At 35.7% G+C, this 16,709-nt stretch overlaps 1 protein-coding gene across 5 annotated transcripts in view; it reads right to left on the bottom strand.

Annotated features, from left to right (window-relative positions):
* The window catches only part of Mlh1 (DNA mismatch repair ATPase Mlh1), a 55,330-nt gene that overhangs the window by 24,945 nt on the left and 13,676 nt on the right, over positions 1 to 16,709 (bottom strand). For all 5 annotated transcript variants that reach the window (XM_076448733.1, XM_076448732.1, XM_076448734.1 and 2 more), the window contains exons 6-7: positions 13,047 to 13,181; positions 9,203 to 9,291 (exon numbers count right to left, since the gene is read on the bottom strand). In XM_076448733.1, coding sequence (XP_076304848.1) covers positions 9,203 to 9,291; positions 13,047 to 13,181 — 224 coding nt within the window. The remainder of the gene's footprint in view (positions 1 to 9,202; positions 9,292 to 13,046; positions 13,182 to 16,709) is intronic.

Genomic DNA, 16,709 nt, shown 5'->3' with positions numbered 1-16,709 from the left:
GATGAAACCTGACAAGCCCATGGACTGTAGTAGAAAATCATCAAAGGGTGACAATAAGGTCAAGTTCCAACTGGACTGGAACCCTCTTGGTTAGTCTCTGGTACTGTTGGCAACATGTCTATTAATGGTGAATAAAATGACAAGGTGAAAATCCCAAGAAAGAGGGAGAGGGGTTGGTAAATAAGGGCCAGTATGGGAAAGGAATATGGGCATGTTGAGGCTCTTAACTGTGACAAATGTGCAACCAAAGAGGAAAGAATTGATTATTGATACACAGATTACACATGAAATTCCAAAGTCTCAGATATGTGATCAAAAACATAACATAAAAAATATACAGAAATCCTAAAACAAAAGTGGCAGTAAATGTACACGGGACAAGGTCACATTGCCACAAAACCCCCATTAGAGTGAAACCATGTGTGTAAAGTGAGAGCTGAAAACGACAAACAAAACAACATGGGGGTAATAAGGAATCACAGAAAAATGGGTAATTGGATAAAACATAACATAATTAAGAATTATGTAGAAAAATGCTGTATTATGTCTAGTTGTTTGTACAGGATAGGTAGGGAAAAAAACATGGTTGTGTGAAAAGGCTACCAAATCTTCATCTGCACAAACAGATAACAGCAAACAAATTAAACAACAGGTCTCCCCCACTTGTAGCCTGTGAAAATAGTGCTAGAGGTGTAACACCTGAAGAGAGAATATGAAAATCAGAATTCATTGTAGAAATACTTAAAGCAAACAAGTGTTTGATATAACATATGTGAGAGTGAGAAAAAAGAAAAATAAAAACACCAGGAAATTAAGTTGAATTAAAAGATTTCTTCAATACAAAAAAAATAAAAAAGAAGAAATCCCACTTCAGAAATTAAATTGAAATCACGATTCACATGAAAAGCACCAAAAGAAAAAATGTCTGAACACAAGTATTGCCAAACTAGAAGTGGTAGTTTGGTGAAACTGAATAGAGGTAGTCACATGTGTCAGAAGAATATGTCACGCTCTTATTGGTGGAGGGTTGATGCATTATTCCTTGCATGAAAAATGCAATAAAATCAGTCAATTCCAATGAAGGGGAGATAAAAGGCTTGTGGCAAGCACAAACAACTTTTTTTTTTCAATGCTGCCCTCCATATGAGAAAAAAGCTGTACCTGTTCAGCATATCTAAACAAATATAGAAATGTACATAACACAAACAATGATTTAATAAAGAGCATGTGGTACTATTTACATGTAAAAGTGTAAAACATTTGTTAGTCTTTCTTGGCTTTTGTAGTTATAAAAGTAAATTTACTTTGTCCATTATACAATACTTCATAGTAAGTTGTTTTTATTTTAAAGAAATGCCATCTAATTATAAAAACTAAAATCTTCACATCAGATTCTCTTGGTCTTCACAGATGTTCGTTGATTGATTGATTGATTTAGTGTTTTATGGCACAAAGCAGCTAGGCTATCTGCGCCAAACGTCCAGTAAAAATGTAAAAATAAATTAAATGTAGTAAAATACATAAAAGGAAATGAAGGTAAAAAAAACATCATTGAAAAACAGAAAAAGAATAAAAACAATATTGACATCTAGTCAACAATGATAAGAGAGAAAGCAGAGTAAGAGAAGTTGAAAAGGACTTTCTCTAGCAAAATGGTAATGATCATAACCCACCAGGAAGATTAACAGGTAAGTACAAGTACCACTGTCAGTCACCTGAAGTTGGTCTTTCCAGTCCTGGTTCTGAGTTATGTGTCATTATGGCCAGTACCAAAAGGTAAGTAATAAAAGTGTTAATAGACATGCAGCAAAATTGTAATAACAACTCGCCAGGATGACTAACGGGTAGTTCAAACAGCAGTGTTAGTCACCTGAAGTTTGCCTTTCCAGTCCTGGTGTCGAGTTATTTAATGTTCTGGCCATTTTACAATGTCAAATTGAACTAGAGAGATTGAGATTCTGAAAAGGGAACCACAATTAAAAAGGTGTAATGAATAAATATCAAACACTTAAATGACATTAAAAAGATTAATGGCTTTTAAAAAATTAAAAACTTTATCAAGGTGGACAGTATCATCATTACCAATAACACTGTCCACGTTACAGACAAACCCTGGGACAGAACATGTTTAAAATAGTGTTGTCGTTGAGAGTCGTAACGATGGTAAGAAAGTAAAATGTGGCTTACAGTGATTCGAGTGTTACACAAACTACACACTGGTGCAACAGTTCCAGATAAAAGAAAAGGAATGAGTTAAAAAACTGTGACCAATGCGTAGTCTAGTTAGAACAAATTCCTCCTTTTAAGCCTTACGGAAGCTAGACGGCCAATGCCCAATATAGAGTTTTATTTGAAAAAGTTTGTTGTCACGTTGCTCACTACAAGTGGACTGCCAGCTGGCACGGAGCCGAGCCTTGAATACAGGACCATAGTACGAAATAGGCACAGTGGTGATAGTGCCAGAGCAGATAGATTTAGCTGTCATGTCTGCAAGCGCATTCCTGTGAATACCAACATGGCCTGGTATCCAGAAGAAACTGGATAGAAGTAGATGTTAATGAGAAATGGGCCAGTCGGTTTTGAATATCAATGAGAACAGGGTGTGAGCCAACGTGAAGTGATTCCAAGGCCAGTCAACTGAGGGAGTCAGTATAAATAGTGCAGTCATAGTACCGCTCAGCTTCAATATGATCCAGGGCAAGAGATATGGCATACAGTTCAGCAGTGAACACAGAAGCTGTAGAGGGGATTCTGAGCGCAACCACCGAACTGCAACAAACCATGGCAGAGCCCACAGAATTACCTGATTTGGAACCATCCGTATAAATTGGAATGGAATGATTGTTTAAAAGACGTTCAGTAAATAAAAAACGGTACTTCCACTTGGGAGTATCTGCCTTTTCCAGATGACTTAAAGAAAGGTCACATTTGGGGGCTGTAATAAGCCATGGAAGGATGGGCTGACCAGTGTATTCTGCAATGTTATTCAAGGGTAGAGCCAATTCATACAATTGCACCTAGATGCGAAGGCCAAAAGGAGCAATGGCAGATCATCTGTTTTGAAAAAGTAAGGCCCACTGAGGAAGGAAAACACATCCCCAAGTGGGATGTTTTGGTAAGGAGCAAAGTTTCGACAAATATGGTAAAGACAGTTGCAAACGGCAAAGGTGCAGAGAAGGTTTGTCAGATTCCACATATAAGCTCTGAACTGGAGAGGTGCGAAAAGCCCCAGTGCAGAGTTGAAGTCCTTGATGATGAATGGGGTCCAGCATCTTTAAGGCCGAGGGTTTGGCAGAGCCATAGACCATTGATCCATAGTCAAGTTTTGAACAAATAAGTGCACAATATGTCTTTAACATAAAACATCGATCCACTCCCCAACTGGTGGTAGAGAGGACACGGAGGATGTTCAGTGCTCTTGTGCATTTGACCCGTAGGTGCTTTAAGTGTGGTATAAAGGTCAGTTTACGGTCAAAGATAAACCCCAAGAACTTGGTCTCAGGGAACACTGGCAGCGAAACTTCACCGATACGGAGTTCAGGATCAGGGTGGATACCCAGTTGGCGGCAAAAGTGCATGCAAACGGTTTTAGAGAGAGAAAAATTAAATCCATTCACCATAGTCCACTTCAGTACACAACTGAGGGCAGTTTGTAGTTACCGCTCAATATAACTCATGTTCAACGGCTGACACGAGATGTGAAAGTCGTCGACATAGAGCCCGTTTACAACAGTGAGAGGGAGTTGTTCAGTGATGGCATTTATCTTTATACTGAAAAGTGTGACATTCAAAACACAGCCCTGAGGGACCCCAAGTTCCTGTACAAAAGAACGGGAAAGTGTCGAACCCACACGAACTTGGAATCTCCTGTCCATTAAAAAATTTAATAAACATGCATAAATGGCCATGTGACCCATATATATGGAGGTCTCAACATGCCATACCTCCATGTTGTGTCATAAGCCTTCTCAATGTCAAAGAATATTGAAACAAGATGTTGGTGTTTGAGAATGGCTTCTCTGATTGATGTTTCAAGTTGAATTAGGTGGTCCGTGGTGGAATGCTGTTGTCGGAACCCACACTGGGTGGGCGAGAGAAGGATGTTTGATTCAAGGAAACAAACAAGACGAGCATTAACCATCCTCTCTAAGGTCTTACAGAGACAGCTCGTCAAAGCAATTGGATAGAAGTTTGAAGGAATCTTGGGATCTTTCCCAGGTTTATAGAAAGGTAAGATAATAGCCTGGTGCCAGGCATCAGGAAAACATTCTCCTGCCAGATCCGGTTAAAAACAATCAGAAGAATATTAAGAGAAGCAGGAGAGAGATAGTGCAGCATGTCATAATGAACATCATCAGGTCCAACAGATGTACTGCCAGATCGATGAAGGGCCATTTTCAGTTCCACCAGTGTAAAGGGACAATTTAGGTCAAAGAGACAGTCAGTTTGAAAGGAAAGAGGTGAACGCTCTGCCCGAGTCTTGATGACTAAGAAGGTGGAGGAACAAGCAGAAGTGCTAGATATCTGGCAAAAGCTTTCACCTAGAGTATTGGCGATGCTCCGGACGTCAGCTACCTCTTGGCCATCAGAGAATAAGATCGAGAGGGGGACAGAATTGTAGTGCCCACTGACCTTTCGAATCCTGTCCCATATGACCTTGGAACTGGTGGTAGAAGATATGCTAATTGTGAACTTAATCTAAGATTCCTTCTGGCTTTGACATCTTACCCACCTAGCATGTGAACATGCCTGCTGGAAAGCGATGCGGTTCAAAAGTGTGGGATATCTACAGAAAGTATCCCGGGCCCATTTTTGAGTCTTCTGTGCCAAATGGCAAGCAGGATTCCACCATGGACAAGGATATCGTGGAAAACGTGTTGAGGTTTTAGGAATACACTGAGCAGCTATTTGTATAATACAGTCAGTTACTGCTGCCACACAGTCGTCTATTGATGGCAGAATCAAGTTCTGCAAGAGCAGTGAAAGTGAACCAATCTGCCTGATCCAGCTTCCACCGGGGCATGCGGGTAGGGTGGCATCAACCACGGCCAGGATCTCTCAAAAGTATAGGAAAACGATCACTGCCTAGTGGATTACTGTCAACCCTCCATGAAAAATGGGAAAATAATGAAGGGGAGCAAACCAAGAGATCAATAGCAGTAAAAGACTGACTAGGTGCGTGAAAATAAATGGAAGAACCAGTATTGAAAAGAGAAAGATTGTGATCAGAGAGCATAAGCTCTACAGAGTGACCCCTCCTATTAATAACAGCACTTCCCCAGAAGGGATGATGTCCATTAAAGTTCCCCAGGATTAGAAACGGAGATGGCAACTGTTCAACAAGAGCATCAAGGTCTGATTGATCATATGTCTCTCCAGGGGACAGGTAGAGAGAACAAACAGTGATGGTACCACCCAAGGAAACACGAATGGCTATGGCCTCCAAGGGTGTGTTGAGTGACAAAGACAGGGGTGAACACATGCTAATCAACCAACAGTGCCACCCCTCCATGTACTCGTCCATCACACAGCCTGTCATTTCTGTACAGAGAAAACTGCCAAATGGTGATTGTATTGGCAGGCTTTAGAAATGTTTCTTGTAAGGAAAGATATACAGGATGGTAGGAAGCAATCAGTGTTTTGATATCATCCAGATTAGAATGTAAACCTCGACAGTTTCATTGTATCAAGGTGGCCATTTTTAATGACGGGTAGGCAAAGTGGCTGGAGAACCCTTCTGTTTACAACCATATCTTTTTTCCTTACTGTCCTTATACGGAGGAGGTCTATTGACCTCCATGGATCCTGCCCTGGGTCGATTGGGCAGGTTTTTGTTGTTGGACAGTGACTGAGGACACGAACGAATGATTGTTTTGCATCATGGGATGGGAGAAAAAGATGTATCAGAAGAAATGCCTGTATTTGAAACCGAAGGATGTGGATCTTAAGATTTGTTGGAACGTATGGGAGGAACAGAGATGGGTGTAGAAGTCGATTCATCAACCTTTTTAACCACGGAGGTGAAAAGGCTTTTCATTTGTTTTGAAAACCATTCTTTTGGAGGCACAGAGAGATCTGTCTGCACTCCCACTGTAGTTGTGGAACGAAATGCAGCAGCATATGTCCGAGATGGAGTGGCGGACAGCAATTTCCGATCCTCAGGATAACTAATGTTATAAGTCGTTTTAAAACGCTGCACCTCTTTTTCCTCCAACCATTTTGAGCAAGAACGAAAGTAGGAAGGGTGGGAACCATTGCAGTTGACAAGATGTGGGTCCGTGTCACATTCATAGGCATCGTGGTCCTTGCCACCACAACGAGCACATGTCAGGGAACCACGACAGGACGTCTTTGAGTGGCCGAACCTCTAACATTGGAAACATCAAAGAGAGTTTGGAATGTACGGCCGTACCCTGCAAATTAGATAACCTACTTTGATGTTTGCAGGTGCACGTGGTGATGTAAATGTCAAAACAAGGATATTTGTCGTCAGTGTAACTCCGTCTTTGTGAGTGGAGATGCGCCTCACTGCAGAAACTCCTTGAGTGGAGAGACCAGCGAGAATCTCTGACTCGAGGATGTTCTTCAAATCCCTCTCAACAATAACTCCTTGTGATGAATTCAAGGTAGCTTGAGGGGTAACCTCAATAGGTACATCCCCAATTGCCTTTGAATTCAAGAGGAGTTCACTGTGTTGGGATGTGGATGTTTCAACCAATATATCTCCAGATCGAAGCTTCTTTACTGACTCTGGAGAGCCAGCAAGTCCCTCTAGTCCCTTCTGAATAAAAAAGGGGGACATTTGCCCTAAAGTTTTTCTGAAAGAGAATGTAATATAAGAAAATTGGGTACAGGTGTTACAGATGTTGAAGATTACTTCTCAGAGTCTTCAAGATGTGGTCGTTTACCTATTGACTGTTTTTTCACTATTTTATTTAAATTTTTGTTGGAGGATCCAACAAAGGAAACATTTCGGTACCCACTGACCCCACCCACCATGGAGTCCTATGAGAGGACGCACTACAATGTCATGCAAGGACACTGCAGCAACGCCAGGGTTTCGTGAGCACTATACCCAAACACCAGCATCAGACACAATTTCCACAACACCCGTTGAGAACTTCCAACACTGGTACTTGGTTGACTTTAGTCCAAGTGGACCAGCCGATTGACCCAAGGGAAGCCACCCAAAGGCTGCCTGTCTATAGGAATTCAAGGGCAAAGTGGTGTATTAGGGTTGGACTCCTCAACCACCAGGATCCTTTCCTCCCCTTCACGGGTCGCCACGCACAGCAAACATGTGGGTGGATGTTTAGATCCCAGAGGAGGTAAACTGAAAGAACAGAACCTTCCCTGGGAGGTCCCCTCACCAGGTACAGGAATCCACACCGAGGGGCAGATGTTCGTATACAGGAGTTTGTATAAATGTAGGTTCAATCAGTTTCAAGATAGATAATTTCATACCACTTGACAGGCTGGGTATATAGATTGATGTGCAATCAATTCTCTTTGAGTTTTGTCTTTTGTTATCAAATGATTGCAATAACTAAGTATTTCACTCATCAGTCTGACTTTGGTATTCAGAGGAAAACAAGTACATTAAACTTTGAATACATAAGGATAATTAATAAAGTTTAAAAAGAATATATTATATTTTACACCATGATTATCAGAATCTGATTGTATTATTTGGAATATCAGCTTGTGATTCTATTTTATTCCTAATAATCTAAAGTGTCAAATGACTTACATGGCATCAAAATTCCAAATGGATGCTAAAAAAGAACTGCATGTCACATCAGGTATCAACTTTGTGACCCAGAAATTATTTTTAACGCTACAAACGGCAGAGTAGCACAAAATGCGATACAAGAAAAACCACTTGAATACAGGTTTTACACACACAAGGTTTTTATGTTTCCCTGACAACATTCTAAAATTTTCCCTTATGATGAAACTGTTTCACTCTAGTTATATACATTTCAACTGTATAACTCAGAACAACCAGGGTCACCTGTCTCTGTTCAGAATCACTAAATGCTGTCATAGTCTAAGTTAGATCTTGTAGAACATTTAGATTTTTAAGATGAACTTACCTTTAAAGTGAAAAGTGTATTACATGATGAATATCGCTTAATATTTTTTCTTTCGTGTGACTGTGATAAAGTTTATACATCAAATTCTATATTTCACTTCTGTATTGCCTCTCATAATTCATTTACCTAATTTGTCAAATTCTGCGAGTGCTGATTGGCTGACAAGCACTGATGACGTAGCTGTGGATTCCCCCACGTACCCAGTATGAAGAAGCACCGCACTCAAGCAGTTGGTAGACGTCGGAGATACAAATATTTTTTATTATTTCAAGCACAAATATGATTATCGCAAGTAGCCATTTGGACTATGTCTTTTATTTATTATCAAAATTTATTTGTATCTCACTAGAAATTTTCTTTCCACCCCTTTCAAGCCCTGGGGGAACAATTTATCACTTTATTGTATTGGCCTATATAATATATAATAATTTGGGAGTTGGAACAAGTCATAATATTTGTCTGTATGAGCGTATAGTTGTAATGTAAACACCAAAATTGTAATGATTACACTCAAATTATAATGGTTGGCATCTCTGTTTTCCAAGGTTTGTGGTAAACTTACATGTAGTAAATGACTAAAGTAAAATATTACTTAAGAAAAATAACTGTATTTTTATGGTTCTTTACACTGTTTCATCTTCCTTTTAAGAACATAAATACTCTTCTCAAACCTTCAAATGTAAGTAACATGAAAGTACAAGATGTATTATGTACATTTCATGTCTATACAATGATAAAATATTAATCACACTACCATTTATGGATATTGACATGTTCTTACAGGAAAGTACAACAGCATGTAGTCTGCTGAATGTTGAAAGCAAGAAAATTACTGAAAAAAAATGATAATTAGGGTAAGCTTGTTTTAACTTTCTGTTAAAACCTGGGATGAAATTCAATTTCTAATGACAAGTTCACATATTCATTTCCAGCTTAGTGAATCAGCATAGATATCAAAGCCCTAGTACATAAACTTTACCTCAATGATCAAAATAGTTTCATTCAACTACTTTCTAATTCAGTAAGAACTTATTTCACTTAGCCAATTTAAATGATAGAGTCCAGGTGAAAACATATTTCACAGAAAAACCTTTATTCACACGCACTTGGCAACAGAAGCTCCATAAACTGTCCGAATGTTGTCAATTGTCGTGGAGTTGGGAAGGGTGTGAACATCATTTGTAGTTTCTCCATACTATACACACAAAAAAAAAAAAAAAAATATATTTTCATGTCTTGATCAATAGTTTTAATACATTTAAATATTTTCTCCACTCCTATCATGACAAATTTGATAAAACACTACAAATATTTAACACACTAATCATCTACAGTTCAATATTTTCAAACTTGACATGAAAGATCCCTATATCACTGGTTAAACAAGTAGACTAACACCATCAATAGCTCCATCTGCAAAAAAATACTAGTTTACATTGTCTGCAATGTTCCACATTAACACCAGATTGTAATTACCTTTCAAGGTTAAGTACTTTCCAGCCCAAAAGATTTGTAAGGACTGAATACAAAAAGCAAATGAAAAAGAGCAAGGTGGACTGACTGACCAGTTTCAAGGTAAGAGACCAAAAGAGAAAAACCCAAAATATTGAAAGATCCATAACAAACAGTTCCACCTTAGATACAAAAGTGGTCTAAACTAATAACTGAAAAGCTAGGAGGAATAATTAGTTACATTATACAAGAAACTGTACTGGTGAAAGGCCATGGCTTAGCTGTGTAAAATAGCAGCACATTTGAAAAAAAAATTAAGAAAAGAATTCAAAAGTAGTCTGGAATTCAGTAATAGATAATGATGATCAAAAACACCAAAAAATCAGTAACTCAAGCTACAAGGATTTTCCATGATTAAAACTGTCAATTCTAAACTTTAACAAATAAAGAACTCTAAAAGATCAATGCATTTAGAAATTTTTTTTTTACACAATTCCAATTCCAGATAACAAATGTTTTTGCTGTTAATATTAACAACAGCTGAATCTAGAGACGTCATAGACAATATTTCACTATTATTGTCTGCATCACACCTAAAGAAACACAATATATGTGCTTATTTACTGACACTGCAAAGACAAAAGCTTAGCATACTGAAATCAAATGATGCTTGTCCATGCTCTCATAAACAATTTAACTACAAATGCTGTTGAACTATAAATTTGATGATATAAGATTGCTTTATGCAACCAGATTTGTATTTCAAATTAGCTGGAGTAACCATCTCCTGGACAAAAGTTATATAAATTCATGATTAACATTCATGATTTATGTGTTATCTTCTCCACCCTAACTCAATGCATGTTGATCAATTTGACCAATCTTGTAACCACCAAAACATCTAAGTTACCCTTTTTTTTCTTTCTAGAATAATTTCAAATTGTAACATTAAACCACATTTATTTATCTTAAATACCTTTATACTTGTAACAATATACTCTATTCACACTTGAATTTTACTGCCTTTTGAGCCATGTCTAACTACTATTCCTACCATTGTAAGTTATGAATCACTTGACAGTTCATGTTAAGCTATCAAGTTACATTACACACGAGCTGTTCGCAAATGTACCTCCTGAAAATTTTTAATTATGTTATTATTATTTATTTTACTTAATCTAACCTTAACTAACCTAAAATTAATTATTATTTTTACAATTTAGTTACTTCTGTAATAATAAATAAAGAATACACATGAGAAACAAGAAATAAAGTACTTACCTAGGCCTTCTATTTTTTTTCTGTTGACTGTCAAAGACATTTAATCCAACTGCACCAAATAATTTTTTTTATTTAATTAAATAATGCACCAAACAACACAGAACAAAAACATATAAAGTTCCATAACTTTTACAATTTTTCTGGCTTTCTAATTATGCAATAAGAGTTGTTAAAAATTTACCTAAGTTCTTTGATGTGTTTAACTGAAAATGAAATTGGCAATTGTCTGTACAGAAAACATCATATGTTATTTAATAAATGGAAATATTGGTTATAAATAATATGGTATTGATGTCAGAAAGCTATTTGTAATTTCTGAAAGAGAGGATGTACCAGGATGGTATGGTAAAAGGGGTCTGATTTTCTATTTCATGGCTCTGTAACCAAATAAAATTGAAGACTATAATAATTATGATTTGCCTGAGTGATGACAACATTATAATGAGCAATATTCATTACATTTTGTACTTCTTGGAGAGCTGGTAAATAAATTAGAGAAGAAGGATCCTAGAGAGAATATGTCACAATTCTTATACTAGGAAAAATTATTTTTTATTTTAAATATCACCTTTTAAAATTAAGAAAATAAAACTTGTATACTATCAAAAATGGATTATTAGCTAAATTTTTATGCTATATTTGTTAGTATACCATAAAAAAAAAGTAATTTAACTTAATATTGAATGCAGCTCACTGAAACCTTATGATGTGCAACTAATCTCACTAATTACTTCTGGGATTCACTATACATTTTGCACAGAAAATTAACATCTTCACTTACATTTTTTTAGTCAATCTTCTCACCAAGTGTTGTAAAGTAATGACACAAGAAGAATTGTGAAGATCTTGACAGAGGTAAATAGTAAATTTCATAAACTGAGATGTTTTCAAGGCAAGTAAGAGAACTGAGTACCATATGAAAACAATTTTAAATACACAAATCAGAAATCACATGATGACTACAACTGATAAACAGTTACAATGTGATGGCATGCATTAGAACTACATTATAACACTGCTTGGCATCTCATAAGTAGTATGATGCCAGTGTAAATAGATTACTTTTGGGAAAAGTACGTAAAAGCCTTTTTGATACAAAAGATTCATATATACAGATGTGTTCATATTGGGGATTTAGAATTTCTAAGGTTGATATGTCCTTTGTAATTAATCACACTTGAAAAAAAAAATCAACCTGTGACACTAAGGACATCCAGAAATTGACCTGCAGCAATCAGTACCCTAGCTGTGGTAAGAATAGTGCAGCATTTTGTAACAGATGAGAATCCACAAACAAAATCATCTTTGGCAAAATCCATTCACAAGCCCCAAGCAACAAAATGCTACACAATAAGAAGGATCTTCACCTGTGTCATATTTCCATAGCAAATCAGTCAAGCTACCACATATCTTAAGTAGCTGGAGAATGAAATGACTATTCATGCAAATTCTTACAGAACCACACCTGTAAAATCACCACATATATATATCATTAAGATTTGTTTGTTGTTAAGTACAAAGCTGTACATTGATTATTTGTAATATGCCCACTACAAATATTGAAAATTAGTTTGTTGTATTATTAGCCTTCAGATTTTTGCTTAGCTATTGGGAGGTGGAGAATTATGAATTTCTTTGTTTTTGGACTGTGGAGGTGGATACTGGGAAACTTTTAATCTAAACAGATAATGGAAAGCTGCAAGTAGAAGGTGTGTGTTTTGAACAACTCATCAACAGAACCTTTTGTAAAGGAAACAACAGACATACAACTGTTAAACGCAGCAGTGTGGTTTTCCTGTGTGACTGAACTATTGAAATATATGGTGAGAAACTGCTGTTCTCCTACACTAAAGTGATAACAGAAAGCAACATGGAAGAGGGGCATGTTTTGAATATGATGCCCTTACATTAGAGTTTTTTGCAATGCAAACTATGATGCAGAGTTATTATCAATGTACAAGATCATTAGGTGACCAAAAAAGGAGAACTTTAACATGGTAAGGCTCCAAAATCATTTTGATATAACATAGTCCACCTCTGTGGCTAAACTGATATTAACAGTAAACCCAGAGGAAGAAACAATTAAACTAAAAGGTACAATTTAAATGAATGTAAATATACTTACAATATTTTTTGGCTTTCAACATACAGGTAGTTATATCTAAAAGTAACACTTTCCTCATACTTAAATTATAGATTTATAACACTTTTTATTACCTTTTTTAAGGTAAACCCAACAGTGGCATTATGAATTGAATAACGACACACCACTTCTAGTATTTTAGCATGCTCTTCTGATGTACTCTTTAAAGCCTTTCTACGAATAGCCAGATTGTAAAAAAGATCTTCCACCTGTGAAGACAAATTTTAAAATTAAACAAAACAGATAACAAATAATAAAAAATAAGTAATAACTTAAGCACCCACATGAAAAGACAGGAAGCACATTGCACAGCCAAGAAAAAAAGAGATTATCATATTGATATGAAAAATGCAAAAAAAAACAACAACAAAAAGACAGAGTTCTAGTTTTGTTAAAGATGGTTTTAATTTAAAAGAAAAGGCACAACAAGAGATTCTGATAATCCCTTATATCTGACAAGTTAAATTTACCATTTAGAATATATAGAAACAATGATGTTTTGGGCAACAATAAAATATAAAACTTTATTAATTACCAACTCGTTTCAGTAGCACAGTTACTATCATCACTTCATCAGTTATACAAACTGCGTTACTGAAACTAGTCAGCTTCTAATGAGGTTGTGTGTTGAACTGTGCTTACCATTATTGATTTCTTTCTTTTATTTATCTGCAATCTACTAACAAAGATGAGCTGTTAAAATACTTTCTTTTGAGAGTATGTTAATAAAGTGAAATATTGTTGCTGAAATAGAACGAGACATGCACCTAGAAATTTGGTTTTCAGAAATTCTTGACCAGTTGACTGGACAATGCCATCATGGGTATATTAAAGCTGTAGGATTATATATATATCACATCCCCTTTCAACATTGGAATTGACATGGCAAATCAGCAAAAAGAAACAAAGTCAGAAGAATACCAATTTCAAAGGCAGCCACCCTTAACACTCCAAGGAAAGATTGGTGCACCAACATTAGAATTAGCTTTATTTAGACAGTATCACAACATCTACTGATGTGATGCTATGAACGGTAAAGTTTATGATCTGGAACATTCTCCACCCATACAAAGAATTATAGCTAACATGCTGCACATATTGGAATAAACAGCTTACAAGAATCTTACACAGAGAAGCATAAAACACAAATATGTGGTTATGGAAGCCAACATCCATTTACAGTGATGGTCTACAGAAAGTTGGTCAAGACATATTCTCACAGTCCTTTGCAAAAGCTTGTTAGGTTGCAGTGACAAGCAATGGTGCAAAATCATATCCATCAGAATGAATACAACAGACATGAAAGCAATTCTTACACTTCAATTGGTTGGCTGGTTGATTTGGTGTTTTATGGCACAAAGCAGCAAGGCTATCTGTACCAAACATCTGGTAAAAAGTTAAAATTAAAGTAAATTTAGTAAAATTCGTAAAAAGAAATTAAGGTAAAGTAAAACAAAGTTTAAAAAAACAAAAAACGAATAGCATAAAACCAATGTTTACATCTAGTTTACAGTGTTAACAGAAAAACTACAGTAATACAAGTTGTAGAGGGCTTTCTGCAGCAAATTGTAATTATCACAACTTGCCAAGAAGACTAACACGTAAGTGCAAAAACCACTGTCAGTCATCTGAAGTTCACCCTTCCAGTCCTGGTTCTGAGTTATTTGACGATATGGACATTTTCAAAAAGTAATAAAAGTTTTAAAAGACTTCTAACAAAATTGTAATAATAATATGCCAAGATGACTAAGAGGTAGTTCAAACAGCAGTGTTAGTCACCTAAATTTGGCCTTTCCAGTTCTGGTTTTGAGTTATTTGATATTACAGCCATCTTCTAATTTCAAATCGAACACGTGGGCAGATGTTTAGATCCCAGAGGAGGTAAACTGAAAAAACAGAACCACGTACAGGAATCCAAACCAAAGGGTACACTTTAATTGATTTTACAATATTGATAGATTAAAATGTTTTTATTAACACCTTCCAGACTAATTGGGGTGTTACTTGGTTTTTTTCCTTTTCAAATTGGAAATACTTAACTTACAGAAAATTTAGTATATATTTAGTAAACAGTATCCAGTTTTTATTTTAAAAATTGCATATAATTTTACTAGTTTATAATTATTTGTTGCAAAATTTTAACAATTTTTATTGATAATGTTTTTAAAAAATTAAGATTGAAAGTATTTCCTTTTAATTTAGAATTTTTTTTTTTAATCACTGACCAGAAAGTTTCATTCTATATATTCAGTCACTTTCCATATTACTGATAATCATTAATATAACTGTTTTGATACTTTATTTTTCCTACTGTAGTAGTCCCCACTTTCAACTAAAAACAAGATGAAACCTATCAATGATTTATCAGTGTCCTATGACCTTACCTTTGTCAGCCATGACAAAATATTTTTGCTGACAATATTCTTTTAAAAAAATAATAGGTTCTGTTAGCTATATGTATTGTTTGAATATGATAAATTTAACAATAATGTTCAATAAAAAATACTTTAAGCCATTAGAATAGTTTTCCATTACCTGCCATATTCTAATTCTGACTAAAATTACTTGATGTCTTGCAAACCTTCATGCTGTATCTACTGCTGCCAGCCTTTAAAATAAAGGCTAAATTTAACAAATTAAAGGTTGAACTTGACTGTAATTCAGGTTATTTTTAATAAAATCACCATTGAAAGGATGCTACATTGTAGTCCTGTAGAACCAAATGTGGGTGTATATTTCAAACATGGTTGTTTCCTCCCTTCTACATAACAATTGAGGAAATCCCCAGTACTTTGTAACTGGCAATGTCTGTTTCAGAACTCTCTCTTTGAGCACCCGTACGATGTCTCTAAAGTATCCATTTATGGATTCTTCTATCGCACTTACCTATACTTTTAAAGTACGAAGACCACGTATAACCCCTCAGATAACTTCACTGGGGAAAGTCTTATAAATGAGCTGTATAGTTGTAGGTAATTACCTGTACTGTATTAAGGTTTTGCTTCCAAACCACATATGTCACTAGCCACAATGAGTGTCTGCTGAAGGGCACAGGTATAACAGCTACAAATAAGAACTGATATGGATAATTAACAACTCTATGTGAGATTTACAGGTTAATCTTATGAAAAATATAATTAAGGGTTCACCTGGAGCCCTGGTCCTGTCACAAAATGAAAGGTCTGTAGCTTGCAAACAGATAATTTAACATGAAAGCACTTTCAGGAATGAAATAAAATCTCTAAAGAAACTACAAAATCTTTAACTTGTTCCTTGTCCCTTTAAACATTCTGTTCAATTCCATAGTTTTAATCCTGCAAGAACTCAGTTTTACCCCCAAACTGTAAATTACTGCTCACATCATTTATTTACTCAACACTGATGTAAACAGTTCATGAACAGCTCTATCCACTGGTTTTAAACTTTCCCTCTAACTATTTTCAAAGTTGTGATTCATTAGTAACTGTTAAAATCACATACTGTGGACTCAGGTGTGAGAACAAATGGATATAATAAAACCTCAGAAAAAAAAAAAAAATCATGTAAGAAACAAAACACAGATATTTACATTCTTTAAAGGATGTTAGTTTCTTAGCAAATACAAATTTGTTTTGCAATAGACAAAAAATTAAAAAAAGTGTATTGTTTACAGGTAGGACACCAAAAGGTTGGGTAGAAATGACACTATATATACATATATATAAACACACACAAATAACTTTTGAGTAATAATAGTG

The sequence above is a fragment of the Tachypleus tridentatus genome, chromosome 8 (genome assembly GCF_004210375.1).
Source record: "Tachypleus tridentatus isolate NWPU-2018 chromosome 8, ASM421037v1, whole genome shotgun sequence".
Classification (NCBI taxonomy): domain Eukaryota; kingdom Metazoa; phylum Arthropoda; class Merostomata; order Xiphosura; family Limulidae; genus Tachypleus; species Tachypleus tridentatus.
Note: the sequence above shows the minus strand (reverse complement) of the source record. Positions and strands in the feature narration are given on the sequence as shown.